The sequence below is a fragment of the Corythoichthys intestinalis genome, chromosome 7 (genome assembly GCF_030265065.1).
Source record: "Corythoichthys intestinalis isolate RoL2023-P3 chromosome 7, ASM3026506v1, whole genome shotgun sequence".
Taxonomy (NCBI): domain Eukaryota; kingdom Metazoa; phylum Chordata; class Actinopteri; order Syngnathiformes; family Syngnathidae; genus Corythoichthys; species Corythoichthys intestinalis.
Window position 1 is genome coordinate 31,386,389 of NC_080401.1, and position 21,951 is coordinate 31,408,339.

The window sequence follows — 21,951 nt, forward strand, 5'->3', positions numbered from 1 at the left end:
ACCCTACTCACCAACGTCACAGAATGACGTGTCGCTGTATCCGGCCGCCATATTGTCCGTGTTTGTTTATTCGTATTCTCAATGGTTTCAATTTGTCGTGCAATTTATAGTGCAATTCATGGAAGCCCCGGTGCTTTCAGATGCTGTAAACTCATTGGATGCGTTGCATAAAAGGCATTATGTGGAAAAGCTTCAGTCTATCCATTCTCCAGATCCATATTTGATGCCTAAATCGATATTTTTCGACCCGCTGTCTTTGCCCTCTCTGCCTGACATCTGCTACCCTGATATCTACAACTATCTTTTCCGCAGAAACTCAGCCTATTCTCACGAAACTTTGAAAAACATTAAAAGCAGCACTCTAAGCAACATTACCCCTTGTGATTTCTAAAATTTTTAAGTTGACTGCGATGGCCGACGCTTCAAGGATAGGTGGATATTGGACTATTTCTTCAATAAAACACGCAACAACTGTGTCTGCCTCAAAGAGACAGTCGCTGTTTTCAAAGAGTTCGATGTGACGCAATATTACCAAACAAGACACACTGACATGTATGACTTCATTACAGGGAAGATACGGAGCGAGAAATTATAGCAACTTGAAGCTAGTTTAATTTCACAGCAGCAGTATTTCGCAAGAGCCCGAGTGTCGAAAGAGAACGCCACAAAGAAGAGACTGTTGAAATTATGAATTTAAAAAAATAATAAAGCAAATGTGACACACAGAAGGGCTTGCTAAAATATGTTTAAATATATTGTTCTATGTAAATCAGCCAAGGTAGCCCCCCGCATTTTTACCACACCAAATCTGGCCCCCTTTGCAAAAGGTTTGGACACACCTGTTTAACCGATGATCCGTAGACGAGGCCAGCTTCTTTAACTTGGTACCAGCTAAATATTATTCAAAATGTAATGATGGTGGAAGAAATAAGCATCTTGAATTTGAAACTGTATGTTGTCGGCGATTAGCCTCGCAATGATCTTAATTGTGATTGTCAGTCCAAAACCCTCTAAATATATATTAAATGCATCTTACCAGATATAAAATGACTACTACATAATCTGTGGTAATCGTTTGGAGCCCAGTTTTCTCGTCAAATTGCAGCAGTCATCTCGCTCTCTTCTCCGGGTCTCTCGGAATACGGTAGAACTTCAAGTCTCTCCGTCTATCTTCTCTGTTATTGCAACCAACCGCCACACACGCCTTCACCATTTTGATTATTAATGTTAACGAGCAGAAAAACACGCCATAATAGGAGGAATTTACGTAGCGGTAATGCGTCAACACGACGAGTCGACGGACAATATGGCGCGGAGGCGTGGTTGTGACGTCATGTGGGTAGGGTCTATAGGAAAGTCAATTTCATGCAATGACACTTTTCGACCACCGGGGGGGGCTGCGCCCCCTTAAAATCCGCTTATGCACACCTGGCATCCTGGTAATGCCACTGCTTTGTAACATGTTTTGTAGTTTTGGGTGAGATAGGAGTGTTTTGAGTCACGAGTGTGCCTAAGTTCTTACCTCAAGGCACGACCGTGCAGTATTTTGGGAGTGGGGGGGCAGTGAGTGAGTGAGTGAGTGATCGAGTCGTTCGTTCTCGCCTTCCCTCCCTCCCTCTCTTTCTTTCTCTCTCCTTCTGTCTCTCTCTCATATAGGCGGCGGGGCTCGACGTGGTAGTTGCGCACACACCCACACACACACGTCCTCCCACACATGCTCAAGAAGATGTCCACACCGCAGCGTCCGCCAGTCACGCACACCTGCTCGCCGCGCACGGTCCTGGTCCGGCAATGTCCACTGACTCTGGTCTACGCTTTGGGAGCCTTCTGAGTGCAACTATTCATTTTCATCTTTTTTTTCATTTCCTACGCGAGTGGATTGTCGTGGAGTAGTGGCGTTCCACTGCCACCGCCCGCTTCCCGCACCTTCCCCGGCTTTCGTGCACAGCTACACCCATGGAACTCTAACTATGGATTACCACTGGATACTTCTGCTGACAGCCGTGCTGCAAGTTACTTTCCACACAGGTAGGTTAATGTTTCACTCTTCTGTTTTTAAATGTATAAGTGTTTCTGAAGTGCTACTTGTTGCATTTGGCTTGAAATTCCTCTTTACGCACGGCGCGCGTAAATACGCACATTGTTTTGTGCGTGTCTGCTGTGGGCAATTGACACGCAAAGCAAGCGGACACCCGTGGATACCAAACACGGATGCTTGCATTATTTAGACGCTAGAGCAGCGGCGCTGCTCGGGGCATTTTAAAATAAACAAGCAAACAAACAAACAAACAAAAAACCCTCAAGTGTTAAGAAAGCAAAGTCAGTAGATTGTGGTGCCTAAACCTGCTGTGTCATTGAGGAAACATGTTGAACTGCGGGGCAGGTTCGTTCTGTTCTTAGTTTTATTGTATTTTCCCCCCTGTTTCCTATAACTCAAACTTGTAGCTTTACATGATTCATATCATTCTTTCTCACGTCAATTTCAAGGAGAAGAAAATAAAACTGTATTGGATTTTAACTGTGTAGAACTATACAGTTTTATTATTTGGGTTCTGGGCAATCGCGTTTGCCTGTTTATTTCAGATTCAGACTTGGAAAACTTTATCCAAATTGATAATTAAGGGAGCAGATGGCTTCTAATATAATCTATACGTCGGTGTGCATTATGTATTTACATTATATTACTGCATTAATAAATATGAACCCTTTATAGGGCAAGTGTCTATTTCTGGCAAAATTTTTAAAAATAATAATTAACCTCATATAGACCTGGCTTCCCCACAGTATGGTGACATTTTGGTCAATGTTGGTCACAATATTACCACAATAATGTGAATAACCACAATGGGAGTATATCAAACTCCCATGTGACACATTAAAACTGTTCAGACCACAAGGACGCTCAGATTCCCATTTTCCGTATCTAAGCAGCCGGACAGGACAGGTAAAAAAAATAATTAAAAAGTTGACATCTCATGTCATTTTTTAAAATGATTAATCCTTATAATATGAATAAAAACAAATAAGCTCTGGTTATGGCCCCCAATAACACTCTAAAGTTTATTGTTGTTTAATTTCATTGTGTTTAACTCTGGGGAGAAGGTGAAAATGCTCATCTTTCAGTGCCATTTAAGTCGCTAGATGTTCAATCCATTTTGACTAGGAGGACTGGCAGAAATCATTTTTAATCTTTTGTTGTTATTAATATGATACAAAAAAGTAATAAAAATTGAATTGTTTACACAAAGAAACACTGCGTGACAACCCTTATGTATGTTATGAAGACGGAATGTAGTAAAATCATGTTTTATGTTCATCAGTTTATGTCAATGTTATGCAAGCTGCGATTTGAAGTCAAGGGAGCCAACTTTGCAGACTTCCTGCATTATTTCAGGTATCTATGTTGTTCTTGGAGGAGCCAGCACTGCTCCTCGGTGTTAGAATATCTGCAGGCCGACCTGCATGCTCGGGCTTACCCGTCATGTGACGTAACGGGGCGACGACATGAAGTTTGCCTTAAGCTCGTCTACGCACGCAGGAGTGCAGCAGCCTAATTCACCTATAGTGTGTCACTCTAATTTAAATTGGCCTCGTCCAATGAGCATGTCTGTTGGGCTGGCAAACCTGGGAAAATATGGAGACAACCTGGAAAATAGTTTCTCATTTGCACCTGGACTGTTTGCTGTCCTGTGATTGTTGAGGTCATGCCAACATATGTCTGCTTTTTCAGGAAGTGACATATAGTAAAGTGAACTGGACTGAAATAGTTACCCTAAGCCTACTAATTTAGACCAGGAATGAAACAGTGCTAAAGCTGCATATCACAATGATAGTGATTCAAATGTATAGAAAACTATAGAGCAGCATGGTAGAGTAGTGGTTTAGGGTTTGCAACTTGCTACTCTAGCTTCCGCCCACATCCCAAAAATTTGCTAGTGTGAGTGATTTGCCAATAGTGGAGTCGAGGTGTGAATGTGAGTGTGAATGCTTGTTAAAAACGTGCCCTATGATTGGTTAGCAACCTATGCTGTGTCGACCACGCCGGGATGGCTTCTATTTCTCTGATCAGTAAATAATGAAAACTAGGACTATGATTGGATAGACAAGGACATTTTCTGGGTGCATGTGGTTGATCTTGAATGAATGTGCCGTCTTTGAACAACAGCGATTTGACTAAATTGAAGGTTCGTGCTCAGCAGAAAATGCATATAAACTTTCATTTATATCGATACAGTGATCCCTCGTTTTTTTGCGGTTAAAGAGGACCAGAACCTGCCACAATAAGTGACAAACCACAAAGTAGTGCCCCCCCCCCAAAAAAAAAAATATATATGTATTATTATTATTTTTTGTGTTCAATGTATTTATTCAGATTTAGCATCGGAAAGATACATATAAGACATGTTTTTTCACTTTTTTCCCCAAAGTATAATTTGACAAAATATATATGTATATATATTTTTTTTAATAAATGTTTTTAAGCACTTCAAATGTAATAATTATGACAAGTTTTAAACATGTTACTGTCCCACCGAATTATTTTTAAACAAGAATATAGTACAAAAATGCTTGGGTTTATTAAATGCTTCATTGAGTGAGTCTACTCAAATCTGCTCGAGCTACTCACTTACACACAATGAGTTGCCGCAGCAACTGTTCAAAAAGTTAAACGATGATTGACACATGCGGCGCTTTTGAAGTTGATCAAACGTGATCAAACACATTCATCTGTCAGTCATCGCTAACTTTAATAAGCAACTCCAGTGCATGTGCACTGCCTGGCGAACAATAGAGCAGGGAGAGGGGCGGAGCGAGAGTGAGACAACGCGATCGGCACCGGACAGCTCATCTGTATAATTTATTTTATTTATTTAAATGAAAAAAAAAAATCTGCGATGGACTGAGGGCGCGAAGTTTGAAGCACAAAGTAGTGAGGAATCACTCAAATTCTAATAAGGACCACAGTAAAAGTTCCCTAAGCTGTGTGTGTGTGTTTTTTAAAGCTAATAATTTTGATTTTGGATGTTTTAGGTTAATACTTATAGGTGCACACTGAGAGATCAGACCTCTACATTGCCATATTTCCGATCTCAGTGACCTATGATCCTTTCTGTACCGTACGTCTCCATATTTTTCCTGGTTTGCCAATCCAACACACATACTCATTGGAGGAGGCCAATTTAAATTAGAGTGACACTGTCAGGGTGCGTGGACGAGGTGGACCCAAACAGGGATGCAAAGCAAGGTGGCGGTGAATCCAAATAATGTTTTAATGATAACTAACAAAAACAATCAAGTACAAACAAAAGGCATCAAAAACTTAAACAGAGGATGCGGGAACCCAAGGGCTATGGCCGGCGAAATAGACATGAATTCGACAGCCCTTGGGATAGACATTAGGATTGACAAAGACCCAACAAGAACCGACAGCTAATGGGGAACTTAAATACAGACATGGGTTAATGAGACAATGGGACACAGGTGGTTGATACAAGAGGCAGTGGATTGGTCAAGGCACAAGGCCACAACAGGTGAAATCAATGGGTAATCACATGGACATGAAAAACTAGGGCAAAGTCTTAAAAAACTCAACTCAAGGCATGATAGACACACTAAAGGTGAATTAGGCTGCTGCACTCCTGCGTGCGTAGACGAGCTTAAAGAGCATACGACAGGAAAAAAAAGACTTAAATAGCATTATTATGTGAATTAGAATCATATTTTGAGACGATTTGACTATATACAACAATTTAGCAAAGCGCAGATGACGAGAAATTAGTCCTTTAATCTGCCGGTTAGCCACGCCTACCATTATAGGGCTCTAGCGTCCCCAACAGGTGGATGACGTCAGTGGGAGAATGGGCTCATCGGTTTTACTATTCAGCCCATTGAGGGGGAATTATTCAGAACGAGGAAAACGCGACGAAGAGAGCCGCAAAATGTCATTGTTTCAGTCTCTCTACTCCAATATTTTTACAGGATATTCTTTTTATCCAAGTAATTTTCCCCAATAGCTAAATAAATGGCTTGAGAAGTACCAGTCAGCCCTTCGAGGGGGAACTATTCACAACGAGGAAAACGCGACGAAGAGAGCTGCAAAATGTCAATGTTTCTGTCTCTTTACTTCAATATTTTTAAAGGATATTCTTTTTATCCAACTATTTTCCCCAATTGCTAAATAAATGGCATGGTCATGACAAATAACAGTCTTGTGCTAAATGGAATATGAAACAATAAAAATGCACTTGCTAAATAAATGGTGTGGTCATGACAAATAACAGTCTTGTGCTAAATGGAATATAAAATAATAAAAATGCACTTATTCAGGACGACATGGCAAAATTACTCCATAATGGTCAAAACTGTCGACTTCACCTTTACTGTCGCACCTCCCGAACGATATTTTATGACACCTAAATCGGACATTTGTCATTTCCCTTCCCTGGCTTCGGAGAATGTAAACAAACCAAGAGGCGTGACAGCTAGCCGACATGCTAACCCAAACCCAGTGATATTTCAAAGTCTTCGAAGCGGAAAATCACACATAACTAGCCCGGATTATTTGACATGACGACTGGCTTGTTGATTGTCTTTGTGGATCGGCAAACCGCCCGGCGGAGAGCACTTTACAGTTCGTTCCTCGGAGGAGGGCGGCTGCAGTTGTTGTGCAGCTAACGTGCAGCTAATGTGCATGAGGAGAGCTTTTTATATGCCTATCAATGATCAAACGTAAGTAGTCCTTTATTTTAAGAAAGTTTGTAGTGTTTACTTTGTAATCACTGTATTCGTATTTGATATAACACAAAACAAGATGTTTACTCACTTCCTCGTAAGTCCAATGGTCCCACAGAAGTAGGGCTTGTTTTGGCCAATATCCACGGTGAATGGGAACCTTTTGAAACTCCAAAAAGGCACACACGCCTCTCCCTCATAAAGCAAGATTTTTCTGCAGCCGTTTGGCTGGCGTGATGCGAAAAATAAACGTATTAATCCTCAAAATCAGCTGAATCCTTAGTCCTCATACACAACAGTACGGCTGTTTAGTGAAGAGGACGCCTTCACCCGTACACGTCACAGCGCCCTCCTCCTCAATGCAAGACCGAAGCCGGAAGTCACTCATTTTCATGGCGCAGGATTAAAAAAACTAAATAAATATAGCGATTGCTTACACACATCCAAGCGGTCCATATCATTCAGGAGCATAAAATACCGCGTGTGTTATGAAATAAACATGCTTTTTCGTGTCACATGCACTTTAAGGCAAACTTCATGTTGTCGCCCCGTTACGTCACATGACAGATTTGACTTTTTTTTTTTTTTTTTTTTTTTTTTAAAGCTAATAATTTTGATTTTTGGTGTTCTTAGTTAATACCTATAGGTGCACATTGAGAGATCAGACCTCCACATTGCCATATTTCCGACCTCTGTGACCTATGACCCTTCATGTTCTCATCTTGTAACCAATCTGCAGATTTGAGTTAGATGGGCATATCCATTATCAAGTTATCGTGAAATGCTTTTTCTGACCTATAAACTTTTGACCTTTGAATTGAACCTGTTCAGTTTGAATTCCAAACATTTTGTGCAATTTTCATGATAATCCCTTGATTCGTCCTTGAGTTATCTTAAAGACAAACATACAAACAAACTGACACCCACAAGGAACCGAATACATAACCTTAAGCTTCCGTAGCTTTCACCTAGTGTGCGGTCAGCAACCCGAGGCTCTATATGCCACATGCGGCTCTTCAGCACTGCCCTAGCGGCTCCCTGGAGATTTTTCAATAATGTTTGAAAATGCAAAAAGATGGGGTAGGGAAATATATTCTTAGTTTTAATATGATTTCTGCTGGAGGAAAACATGACACAAAACATTTTTCAAATTCATTTATATTGTAATGAAGTTAAACTTGAGGTGCCATCGTTCAACAGCGTAGTCACTAGAGGTGGAAATCTTGGGGCTTGGAGCACCTAACGATTGGATTACGATTCAGAGGCTGCGATTCAAATATAAATCCATTATTGAAGAAGACCGCGCTGACTGTGTTTTAGTTTCGCTTTATCTGCTATAATTAAATGATTGGAATTTGGATGTTTGTGAATCGTTCTCATATCTTCCACGGTCGAATTGCGATTAATCTAAGAATCGGAAATATCGCACGCCTCTAGTAGTCACATGGTCCGTCATTCTCTATAGGATGCACTGCATGGAAAATAAACATAACAACAACATTCATAATATTTTCCTCACCATAAGACACATCGGAGTATAGGGAGCACCTTCAATGAATGGCCTATTTTAAAAAAGTTTTCATGTATAGGGCGCAATGCATTATAAGGCGCAGTCATAGTAGTGGTTGGCGATGCGTCATGCATCCACAAGATTGCGCTGAGCTAAATGGACTGTCATGCCATGATTGCCCAATATTGATCCATAAATAAAGCACATCGGATTATAAGGCGCACTGTTGGCTTTTGAGAAAATTGAAGGCTTTCAGGTGCGCCATATAGTGCGGAAAATAGGGTAATCATGAAGGCTCATTATGTATTTGTAGCCAACTTAGTCATTTTGATAGTTAGATAGGCTAATATGGCGGATATACATACATACAGCATGCGTTGCCTTCATTATAATGCTTACAAAAGGCTTTAAATTTTTTTGTGGCTCCATACATATTTGTTTTCTTGTTTTTGCTCCAACATGACTCTTTCAAAATTTTGGGGTAATGACCCCTGACCTAGTGGCAGAAGTAAATATTTAGCAACAATAAAGAGATTGATGACTCTTACTGTAAGCTTTGCATGATAATGAAACACGTTATCAAATGATAACGGACTACTCAATTGGCTTGTGGGGATTCCGTTATGCTTCGGATTATGCAATCCTGCACCATTTTACATCGATTTTAATACCCTTCCCAAGATAGTGGTGAAGCTTTAGCGATGGCTTGCTGGAGGGCACAACATAGCCCAGGAGGTCAACTTCCCAAAAAAAAAAAAAAAAAAGGCTTTCTTTAGAGACCACAAAACACCCGGCTCGGAAAAACACTTTCTGGCTTTCCTTTCACAGCCTTTTCTATTTTTTTAAGTCACAATAATTAAACTGATGCAAACAACACACCAGGATATGCAAGATTTTCTTTTGAACTGGTCAAATAATTTAACAAATTGACAAAAAATCAAAAACAAATAAAAGACAATTGTGTGGAACTGGTTTACATGAAAACATTGCGTAAAGTCAATATTGGAGGCTGCCTAGTGTTCTGGATACTTTTAATCTGTTTATAAAACATCATATTGCTCCACGTGACAGTGTTGCCACGACAAGGCTCGCCTTATCGACATGGACGCGGGTACAATCTTTTGTTTATGTTTGAGTCTGATATTGCATTTGTAAGATCGTGTAATGTGTGAAAATAAGATTGTTCTGAGTTTGTGCACTGAATATGATTGGTGACTGTACTAAGATTTTTAAGGTATCTGAACCTAACTATGTTTTTTACTCAAACGCTCCACTGCAAACAGTCATCTATAGTTTATAATTCCCTCCTATGCAGGACAATATTTGTACTTCAACAGATATGAGTTGGGTCCATTGCTTTTCGAGTAAGTGTAAAGGGGTCAAAATAATCTGACAGGACAATGTGAGTCAAAGAGGGATGCTGCTGATGTAATAAATCTCTCACTAATAAAACCCTTTACTCTCAAACTTCTATTAAAGACATACATCATGTCACAGGTTGTAACATGCAGGAGATTTTGTGTCATAAAAATGATGCAACGTGAGAAAGGATGTTGGAGAGTTTATTTTACTCTCTAGTTTCTCCACCCAAAAATAACACACACTGCTATATCACTATTTTTAAGCAATCATCCTTTCTTATATGTTTCAATTTTACACCAGACCTCAACTGCGAATGACAAATATTGTTTTATTCAAAGTGATGTCAGACTCTTCCGTTTCTTGACAATGAGAACTGACACTTGTAAATCAGTTAAAAAGGTTGTTTTTTTATGCATGTCTCCATGTAGTCTGAAAATTAGCCAAACAAATTTGGGGTGGAGCGGAATTTGGTTCATTTGCTTACTTTTGATGTTGCAACCCATCTAGGATCGCATGCTCACACTCACTCTTATGGCCTAGGAACACATTTCATTTTACCACAATTATTTGGGGGAAGATTTCAAGTGTTTGTGGCATATTATGAGACCCAAAGTGAACTATTTTGCCATCATTTCAAAATGTGTGTTTTTTGCACAACTGCAGACCTGATCATCACCAAAAATACCCTGCGTTTGGCAGGTGTGAGTTGGAGTGTGTGGACAGTTTCTACTGTAAACACACTATACAACAGTTTATGTCAGTATATTGCTTACATAGCCATTCTGCAAATTATTTTGATTTTATACTGTTGTGAGGAGGCGAGTTGGAGCAGCTATTGGTAATTTGGTGGATGCGCGCAGGCAGGTACCTTTGAAAAAGATCCTTTTGCACAGTTTAGGGCGTGAACATTGCCAATTCCATTCACAGGAACATTCAGAAGTAACCTTCACATTCCTTCTACATAACGTTTGCTAGCTTGGTGCAGAGCGGTCTGCTTAATTCATAAGCAGGTGCAGCGTGGTTTACCCTGATGCGAAAATCATGATGCACTGCTTTTTATGCTGGAACACATATGTTCGCTGCCTACTAAAGTACAGCGCATGTGTTGATCCCTGGATAGTACACCAACTGCGAAATACAGGCCAACTCGGATGTCTCCTAAAATCCCCTCATTTTCAGTCATGTTTCTGTTTTCCAGGACGACCTGAGCCCAGCATCACCCCACCGGGGCCCCACCTTGTGGTCCCACTTAACGCACCTTTTGACCTGCATTGCCAGGGTGAAAAGGAGATGGAGTGGCACCGAGAGGAGCGGCCCAAAGTCCGGGGAGAAAGACGGACGGAGGGCGCGTCAACGTTACACGTGGCCCGAGCGCTGCCCGTCCACATGGGCCGCTACATCTGCTTAGAGAGGATGAGTGGCAGGCAGACGTCCATCTATGTATTTGTCAACGGTAGCTACATACTTGACTGATGACTTTATTTTCAGAACGCAATTTTTTTTTTTTTTTTAAATCTGAAATTTCATTACATTTTGAAAAATAATAATTGTGTGCAATTGAGTGTATTTAGTCTTCGATTTCAACTTACCGTATTGGCCCGAACATAAGACGGTGTTTTTTTGCATTGAAATAAAACTGAAAAAGAGGGGGTCGTCTTATATTCGCGGTCTAGACATTATACCCTTTCACGACACTCGATAGCGCCAGATATCATTGAAGCGATGTTCTGTCATGACAGATCCCAGCTACTCTCCCCATTCACGACGCTAGATGGCGCCAGATATCATTGAAGCGATGTTCATTCATGACAAATCTCAGCTTCTCTCAAGTTTAACCAGTTTGCAATTTTTTATTGCAATGTTTTTCCTTATTCAGATTTGTTTCAAGACTACAGTTAGACTTCACTTTGATGGTTAATACAGTTATTGCAATTTTATTGTTTTATCACAATAGATTGGTTTATTTACATTTCAAAAACCAGAAGCCATTCATTTACGAATGTGATTGCCCTTTAGTTTACATATTTAAATGTTCAGATATTAAGATTTGAGTGAGGCAAAATAACATGCTTTTTCTCTCAAATATATTGTTATAATCATTTGTTCCGGATGTGCTGTAATTATCTTTAGTATAAAAATTAATTTGGTGTTCAAAAAGTCTTTTTTCAAACTTTAGTCTTGAAAAAGAGGGGGTCGTCTTATGATCAGGGCCGTCTTATATTCGGGCCAATGCGGTAATTCGTGAAATATTATGAGAAAAAAAACATTCAGAATTATCGTAGTTCTAAAACAATTTACAGGGTGTCCATAAAGTCTCTTTACCATTTCAAAAATTTATTAAAAATGCAATTGATTAGATATTTTATTCAGATTTGTTCTATTGTATTCAGCGTTTATTGAAGTTTACCTCTTATAATACACTTCTACATGGGCACCATTAGTTGCACGAAGCACAGATGACTATTCTGCAAATGCTTACTTTGACCTTTTAACTGAATATGTGGCACCACAACTGAATGACCTTCAACCAACCATCATTTTTCAGCAAGATGGTGCACCACCACATTGGGGGCTGCGTGTTCGTGGGTTCCTCAATCAAACATTTCCAGACCGATGGATTGGAAGGGATGGGCCAATTCCTTGGCCGCCACGTTCACCAGATATCACTCCCCTGGACTTCTTTCTATGGGGCTATGTTAAAGACATTGTGTATCGAACAAAGATAAGGGACATTACTGACCTTAAGTGAAGGATTACTGATGCCATTGCCACAATTGATGAGGCTATGCTACAGCGAACATGGCAAGAAATCGAGTACCGTCTTGATGTGCTTCATGCGACTAATGGTGCCCATGTAGAAGTGTATTAAAAGAGGTAAAGCGAAACTTCAATAAACGCTGAATAGAATAGAACAAATCTGAATAAAATATCTAGTCAATTGCATTTTTAATAAATTTTCAAAATGGTATAGAGACTTTATGGACACCCTGTATTATTATTTATCATTACATTTTAAGTCTGAGTCAAATTTTTGAAGTAATAAAAAAAACAATTATAATTGAAGTGAAACATGAAAAAAAATCCTATTTTAAAAAAATGACTAATAATATTCAGGATTGTGTTTTATTAAATTACACATTTCTTCATGTAATATTGCAAATGCATTTTCATAAAATGTGGCTTTTACACGTTTTTTTTCTGAAACAATATATTTTTACTTGTATCACAATATTCTAGATTGAATCCTCAGAAATGAAGTACATTATACATTTTATATAACATCCCAAATTCCATCCATTCATTCATATTCTATTGTGTGTATTGTATGCTGTATATACTAGATACAGACTTGATTCTCCTTTTTTTTTTTTTAAGAATTTAAGAGTATACTGTAGGTGATAGTGTAGGTGTGCTTGCGTCATGGCCTTGTGCAGGTAGAGAGTATGCTAGACTGTTTTGGCTAGCACGTTCCCTTGGCTTGCTGCCATAGCTGCAGGATAATATCATGTGCTGCTCTGTCCCATTAGAACACTCCTTCTCACAGGCAACAAACAAAAAAGTATGTTTTTATCCAGGAGGTCAAGACAAGCCACCACTAGGAACACAATTCTCCTATATTTTTTTGTCTATTTATCTTTAAAAGCATGTTTTAACATCTTTCTTAGAAAATAATACATTCGCCCAACTACACTACAATTGTGATCTTTGTTGTCCAGAAACAATAGCAAAGAAAAACGTAACATTTCCAAGTTTGTCTTGTCGAACTTGTAGGAAAGATTTTTCACATTTTCAGACTAAAACAAAGATAAATAGACTTTTCTTCTTCTGTGTTTATGTTTCTGGACATTTTGGCTTTGTTCAGACTGACAACTGAAATCCCATTTTTTGGCCAGTCCATATTGAAACTGGATGTCTCTTTTGTCGTCTGAACAGTCATCCAGCGCATAGATCTGATTTTTGCTAGACGAACTGAAACAACAAATGAGAGGCAGCGTCATATCAGATATGGACAAGATGCTTCTCAGTCTGAACACCTCAGTTTTTGACTGTCACTCTATGCTGAATAACGCCTTCGTTGCCACAGTAACCTGTCAGGAGTGTCAATAATGTGGCCCAGTCTCAACAGGCCCAGATCTGATTTGGACACTTGCAAAAAATTGTGTGAACATCAGCCCTAAAAATCAGATTTGAGGAGCAATCTGATTGGAATAAGATGTGCCTGCAGTTTGAACACAGCCATAAAGAGCTATTGATAGCACAGTTGAAGTTGCAATGACCATGTAGAATTGTCCGAATCTCAATCTGAATCAGCAAGTGACCCTGGGCAGATGAGATTGACATGACAATACATTGAAAAAAAATGCAAATGTACTGAAATGGGTAGGTGGATGACATAAAGTACCATACGGTAGTTGGTGATTAACTAAAATTCCTAAATTTGATTAAAACCAAGTGAGAAAGCAAACTGGCGTAGCAAGACCTCACTCCTCTACCTTTTTTCACTCAAAGCTTTTGTATTATTTTGGCAGATCCTGACAACCCTTTCAGGAAATCGAAGGTGTTCAAAATCCTTACCCGCGTGGGCGACGCCGCTTCCATTCCCTGCCTGGCAACCGATCCCAGCCTGTCTGACCTGCACCTGGAGACGTGCTCCGGCGCAGCCCTGCCCCCCAGCCTGCGCCTTACCGCCAGCCTGGAGCAAGGCGTGGTGGTCCGAGACGCGCAAAAGGCTTACGAAGGGTGTTACGTGTGCGCTGGCATGCTGAGTGGGCGGCCTGTGCGCTCACATGACTACAACCTTATGGTAAAGCCAGGTAAACATGTATTTTACAGACATTTTTAGAGTGCAGTCTGCATCAAGCCAATTCTCAACTGAGTCAGTTCTCTAGCACCACTTGTAAAGATGATCTGCAGAGATTATGGCTTTCACTGAACGACCATAAATGGATGACTAATCCTTAATCAACGTTTCAGAGAAAAGGGAAACAGATCTGTAATGCTTTATACAACTGATTCAAAAACAGATCTAAAAACAGCAGTCATATTTACGCTATCACTTTTTCGAGATTTTCCCATGACCCTTTAAATGCACATGTGTCTGCATGAACCAAATACAGTGTGGCAAATAAGTATTTAGTCAACCACTAATTGTGCAAGTTCTCCCACTTGAAAATATTTGAGAGGCCTGGAATTGTCAACATGAAAAAAAAACAGAAAATCACATTGTTTGATTTTTAAAGAATTTATGTGCAAATCATGGTGAAAAATAAGTATTTGGTCAATACCAAAAGTTCATCTCAATACTTTGTTATGTACCCGTTGTTGGCAATAACGGAGGCCAAATGTTTTCTGTAGTTCTTTACAAGCTTTTCACACACTGTTGCTGGTATTTTGGCCCATTCCTCCATGCACATCTCCTCTAGAGCAGTGATGTTTTGGGGCTGTCGTTGGGCAACACGGACTTTCAACTCCCTCCACAGATTTTTTTATGGGGATGAGATCTGGAGACTGGCTAGGCCACTCCAGGATCTTGAAATGGTTCTTACGAAGCCACTCCTTTGTTGCCCTGGCTGTGTGTTTGGGATCATTGTCATGCTGAAAGACCTAGCCACGTCTCATCTTCAATGCCCTTGCTGATGGAAGGAGATTTTCACTCAAAATCTCTCGATACATGGCCCCAGTCATTCTTTCCTTTACACAGATCAGTCGTCCTGGTCCCTTTGCAGAAAAACAGCCCAAAAGCATGATGTTTCCACCCCCATGCTTCACAGTGGGTATGGTGTTCTTCGGATGAAATTCAGTATTCTTTCTCCTCCAAACACCAGAACCTGTGTTTCTACCAAAAAATTCTATTTTGGTTTCATCTGACCATAACACATTCTCCCAGTCCTCTTCTGGATCATCGAAATGCTCTCCAGCGAACCGCAGACGGGCCTGGACGTGTACTTTCTTCAGCAGGAGGACACATCTTGCAGTGCAGGATTTGAGTCCCTGGCTGCGCATTGTGTTACTGATAGTAGACTTTGTTACTGTGGTCCCATCTCTCTATAGGTCATTCACTAGGTCCTCTCGTGTGGTTCTGGGATTTTTGCTCACCGTTCTTGTTATCATTTTGACGCCACGGGGTGAGATCTTGCATGACGCCCCAGATCGTGGGAGATTATCAGTGGTCTTGTATGTCTTCCATTTTCTAATAATTGCTCCCACAATTGATTTCTTTACACCAAGCGTTTTACCTGTTGCAGATTCAGTCTTCCCAGCCTGGTGCAGGTCTACAATTTTGTCTCTGGTGTCTTTCGACAGCTCTTTGGTCTTGGCCATAGTGGAGTTTGGAGTGTGACTGACTGAGGTTGTGGACAGGTGTCTTTTACACCGATAATGAGATAAAACAGGTGCGATTAATACAGGTAACGAGTGGAGCCTGGTTAGACCTCGTTAGAAGAAGTTAGACCTCTTTGACAGCCAGAAATCTTGCTTGTTTGTAGGTGACCAAATACTTATTTTCCACTCTAATTTGGAAATAAATTCTTTAAAAATCAAACAATGTGATTTTCTGTTTTTTTTCCCCCACATTCTGTCTCTCATGGTTGAGGTTTACCCATGTTGACAATTACTGGCTTCTCTAATCTTTTCGAGTAGGAGAACTTGCACAATTGGTGGTTGACTAAATACTTATTTGCCCCACTGTACATTATAAAATTTGACCTTGAAAAGTCTATATGTATAGAAACTTTTTTTCTTTTTCTTTTTTTCTTTTTTAGAATTTTTTTTCATTTTTCTGTATTTTGGTAAACGATTTCACTTCAGTTTTATGGTAAAGGATTTTATATATCGAAATGGTTCAAATTCGACCTGACTAATATTTCAGTCTTTAGTAAAAGTATAGATACTACGGTTAAAAGTAAATCTGTTTTTAAACACTGGGAGTTGAAGTAAAACATTGTCTGAAATATCAATTCTCACCTAAAGTATACTGTAGAATTCGGGAAAGTGTTATTTGATACAGTATTTAAATTATTGACTGCCATTAAGGGCAATCGAGGTCTAGTTTATTGAAACTGGAAAAGCTGGCTGTGAAATATGATCATTCAATGGCAAACCTCCCAGTTCAAATGTTTTGGAAACCTATCACCATAAATTGCGGTGAATCAGTTAAGTGTTTGTACTTAGAACGTGGCTGCCATTCGTTCACACTCGTCCATGCTCCCCTTTTAGTCCCCATGGCGCCCCCTGTCATTGAGATGCGTGCGCCCGAACGAGTTCTCCTCACCCTGAATGAGGATCTGGCACTCACCTGCAACACCACCAACGTCAACAGCGAGATCAAGCTCAAGTGGGTCACCCCACCTGGCTCGGTGAGGCAATTTTGCATTCTACTACGGTTCTGTATGATTTTTTTTGTGGGCTGTCATTTTTTTGTGTGCACCTTCCTATGAAAATACTGCAACTTGTGCAATGGTCAGATTGTTTATGTACTGTATATTCTCAATAAGAGTGCATCAATTGCATTTTTCCTAGCTGGTCATTGATTTTTGGTGTATGCCAATCAATCTTGTTTTACCGTAAAACATGGATCATTACTTCATAACTTAATTGTTTTTTAACTGCACATTCAGTAGTTTTTTTTTCTTATTTGAAAAGTTAAAAACTAAACCATCCAACATCGTAAATTAGAACTTTATTTTCCAAAAAATTCAAAAGCAGCAGCATCTTGCTTTACAAAGAAAAATCACAAGGTTTGAGAAAATTGATAAATTAGTTTTCTGGCAAAGAGAAGTACCAAATTATATCATGTCTTGAAGTTGTTTTTTTTTCTCTTATCGTAACGAACGTGAGCCAAGCCTGTGCATTCGGTAAACATGTGCAGTATTATCTAACTCGACAAAATAAAAGACAAGAATAAGAATAAAAAGAGAAATCGCATTCAGAGGCGAAAAGTATTAAAATACTAAACTTGTGCACTAATTTGCTCATGTTAATGACCACAAACGTCCGAGACCAATTGCTAGAAGTCGCCAACTGACTCAGACACAATCGGCGGACAAGATCATGTACATGTTTTGTGATTAACCGATCACAGATCCTCCAAAATTTATAAACTAGCCAGTACATACCAATTCAGTTAATGAGCAGATGTGGGATAGTTGATAGGTATTTTGGTAAATCAAATCTCAAATCAAATAAAATCTTCTTGGGTTGGAAAGTGAATCCAAATTTCTTGCATCTCTCTGGTTAAACAAAGAATAAATCAATATTTATAATTAAGTAATAAAATTGCCCATGAGTCAGTTTTGTCCTTTTATCCAAAGCCCCTTTCACATACACCTGAACACCAGCCCTTGTATGTGAAAGCGATTTTCCAGGTCGACTGACACGGATATGACGTGGACATTTACCGAGTCGCGTCGTAGTATAATGTTCGGGACTGTCCCGGGAAGCGGTGTGCGTAAAAGCAGGTGTGAAACATCCGAGTCACAGCATGATGACTGATGATTTAAATACTTTGGCGGGTCGATCGTCACTTCCTCTTTCTTTGCAGTAAAGCGTAAAGCGGTAAACAAACATTGCAATTATTTACATAGCAAGCTGGAAAAAGGTAAATTAAACTGAAAACATAAGGAAATTAAATTGCTTCTGGATTGTAGAGCCGAGGAAGAGAGTCCATCGTCCATCTTTGGAAAAGTGTGTTTTTTATTGTTGCCGATGTGAGGGTCCACAACTGCGGAAATAAGGTTATACCTCAAAGCAGAAAACAACGGAGGGAACCGTTCAATGGTTTACTAATACAAACAAAAACACACGCGATTGCGAAAAATGGGGAATAACACAATGGGTCCATGACAGTAGGTCGATGGGGATCAATAATATAAACTAAGTGGTAGGCAGAGAGCCGAAAAGACAACAAAACAAATACACTCAAACGTAGGGGATTTTAAAACAAGGCGGCAGACGAACAAGCTAGTAAAGGCATGAAATTCGAGAGTACAAGGTGTCGAATGGCGCCCAGCAAGTTACTATTTCGGCACACTTTTCTTGGATTGCCTGGGCTTAAATACAGTCTTGATGATCTTGAATTGGCTGCAGTTACAACGTCGTGAATACTCCCACAACTGGCTCTGTAAAAAAATACAGCCGATGCCGACCAAAAATGTAATGTCCGGGCAGAGGTTGCGCTAGACATTTTCGTTGTCTGTCATTTTGACTGACAGGGTCATAAAAATCCGGTCATAATCTATTTTTACCAGTCACTGAAATTTTTAAAATGATAATGATGACATATTCAATAGTATTTAGTTTTCATTCATTTTTAATTTTGTAACGCTTGTTTGGCGGCGAAAAATTAGACACTGAAGTTGTATTTTTCTCCCTCTTTTTACTCTGCTTACCGCCAACAACACCAACAAAACAACTCCACTCCCAAAGAAAAAGAGGCAACCATATAGACCCCAATCACCAACGTCACACAATGATCTTGATTGTGGTTGTCAGCCCAAAATCTTCTAAATATATATTAAATGCATCTTACCAGATATAAAATGACTACTACATAGTCTGTGGTGATCGTTTGGTGCCCAGATTTCTTGTCGAATTACAGCAGTCCATCTCGCTCTCCTCTTCGGGTCTCTCAGAATACGGTAGAACTTCAAGTCTCTCCGTCTATCTTCTCTGTTACTGCAACCAACCGCCACACACGCCTTCGCCATTTTGATTATTAATGTTAACGAGCAGAAAAACACGCCGTAATAGGAGGCATGTACGTAGCGGTAATGTGTAAACACGACGAGCTGACGGACAATATGGCTGCTCCAGTCAGGGGGCGGAGTTGTGACGTCATGTGATTGGGGTCTATAGACAAGTTTCCTGAGCGAAATATGGGCGCCGCCATCTAGGAAAATGTCTGCTTCGCACTTCCGGTCCGGTTGAGTAGCAGTGTATTAGCAGTGTATTGATGACGATAAAACTACGAAATCAAGCCAGAGCAACCCATGGAATCTTCAAAAATTGATTCAGCATGACCTAGATGACACGTAGATGAGATTGGATAGCAGTTCGTGTCACTTCGTTGATCATTCGCGGACAAAATTATTAACAACGGTCAGCCTGTGTTAACGTGAGGAATGGATTGATACTACGGCCATTAGTGACCAAAATGTGGTGAAATTACAAGTTATATTACATTTGCCGACTGCAGAAGGGCTGACATGGATTGTTTTGTTACAAGGAAATGCTACAAGGTTATGTACATATGATGTTAACACAGATAGTATGTCATTCTTTTTTTTTATTGCAGGCATTGATCGCAATAAAACATTTAGACATGATTCCATTTCTTGTTTTTTTTTAAAACGATTGGTGCACTCCAAAACAGGTCAATAAATCACATTTATAAAAGTATTGCAAAAATAGCATACGAGAATGTGATATCAGACCGCAGAGCTCCGGAGCCTCGTGAACAAATAGCGACATCACGGAGGCCCTCGGCGGCATTTAGATGTGCTTTTTTCCCGTCCTCGGTAATTCCAGCTTCAATAGCATATATTTAAAGATGCTGCCGTTCACAAGTTCGTAGTTGGATCACAGCGATCTCGGAGAACCACAGTCTGTCACAATTCCTGCCTCTCTCTCGGCCTCTCCCGGGAGTCGAGCTGTCATCATCATTGTGGAACGCAAATGATATATGTTCGATATATGTCCATCAACGTACAAGTCAAGTTGTCTTCCCTTTTATAACAGCGTTTCCCAGCTGTAAACAAACGAATAAAAACTTGTAACACTTGGATTTATGCGGTGCATTCAAACGCGATTAGCAACAGGCGGATAGCAGCAGTAGCAGAAGCTAGTTGTTGTAAAAACAATTAAACTTCGTAATTACAATCATCATCGTAATATCAATAGCAAAGGCAACAAGTCGTTTCATGCGCCAGATTTTAGGTTTCGTATTTTTAGAGCACATTACCTTCCATAACAGCGGGGGCATGACTGCAGGAGCTGTCAGTTTTGTACATCTCCTTCCGTCCCTCCTGTATGACGAGTACGAGCACCCATGGTTTGGAAATCGACATGGTACGAAGCATGGAGGCCTTGGCTTGGTTCTCCACCCGCCTACATCAAAATAACATTCCCGGGATCTTGTATAAAGACCTTCCAACTTCGATTCCACCGCCATTGACTTCAATGGTAAACAGGCGGAAATGGAAGGGGAAGGAAGACATAAGGAAGTAAACCGGTACCTCGAAAACTTGTCTATACACAGGCGGCAATCTAGTCCACCAATTGGATCACGCGCTGGCACACCGGGTGCACCAATAAGAACCTCGCGTTGATGTGTCAATGACGGTGCTGCCGCCAGACCCCGGTGACGCTACAATATTCTGACAGAATAGCCAACGACGTCATGCATTAAGAGAGACAATAGCTAATTAATATGCTAACTCGCCACCCTGTGGTCTGGGGTGTGAATTGCAACCTGTCAAAATGACGGGCGGACTTCAGTTTTTTCCGTCACCGTTTTAAAAAAACGGTCAACGACGGAAAATATCCGGTTAACGCGACCCCTGTGTCCGGGTTATAAAATCGCACCGGCAGCCCTCCTCGCACAGAGCACGCCAGTGGGCAACACGGGACAAGTTTGTGAAAATGTCCAACCCGCATGATTCCCGGAATATCTTTCCATACGTAAAAGCTATGATGCGAGTAAATCCCGCGTAACCTTACAGGGATATGCGTGTGAAAGGGGCTCAAGTGTAAGAAAGTGAAAGTTCCAATAGCCTATCATTAGGTTCATATTTTTATTGATCTCAAAATTGGGTAGTTCACTTTTCAGTTACAACCCGACAAAACACAGACACATGAAGATAGGGCAGGAAGTCTGCTGGGAAACGCCATCAGATCTTACTATATGCGCCCTATTCCTCAGGTGGAAAAGACAAACAGTAACAAGAGGGGTATTCAAAAGGTGAAAAAAGTACATCCCACACTGTGTTTATTTGAGAGTGTTAAGTGTTAGATGAGGGAAAAACCGAATCTACTCAACAGAATAAAATATTACACGAGCTGACCAGCACATGTGGGAGGCAGAATCAAGCGGGCAGTGGTGTCGGGGGTCAAATACTCTAACAGGAGAACAGAAAATTCTCAATTTGGCTCCAAATTTATGTAACTGACAAATGCTCATTGGATTGACTGGTTTTGTCATGTTTTTTAGTCAATTTATTATGGCTCTTTAAGTGGACAACTGCAGTATTGTGCTTCGTTGCATAGAAACTCCTGTCTGAGTGCAATCAGTGGCCTGTGAATGAGTGTATCAGGCAGGGGTGTCAAAACTAAGACCCGGGGTCCATTTGCCA

At 40.3% G+C, this 21,951-nt stretch overlaps 1 protein-coding gene across 4 annotated transcripts in view; it reads left to right on the forward strand.

The window, feature by feature from the left end:
• Positions 1-1,689: 1,689 nt before the first annotated feature.
• Positions 1,690-21,951, forward strand: part of kita (KIT proto-oncogene, receptor tyrosine kinase a) — a 56,706-nt gene continuing 36,444 nt past the window's right edge. For 2 of the 4 annotated variants that reach the window (XM_057841855.1, XM_057841856.1), the window contains exons 1-4: positions 1,690-2,028; positions 10,803-11,057; positions 14,134-14,418; positions 16,820-16,959. In XM_057841855.1, the coding sequence (XP_057697838.1) occupies positions 1,971-2,028; positions 10,803-11,057; positions 14,134-14,418; positions 16,820-16,959 (738 nt within the window). In that variant the 5' untranslated portion in view covers positions 1,690-1,970. The remainder of the gene's footprint in view (positions 2,029-10,802; positions 11,058-14,133; positions 14,419-16,819; positions 16,960-21,951) is intronic. The other 2 variants (XM_057841857.1, XM_057841858.1) reach the window with 2 other exon arrangements.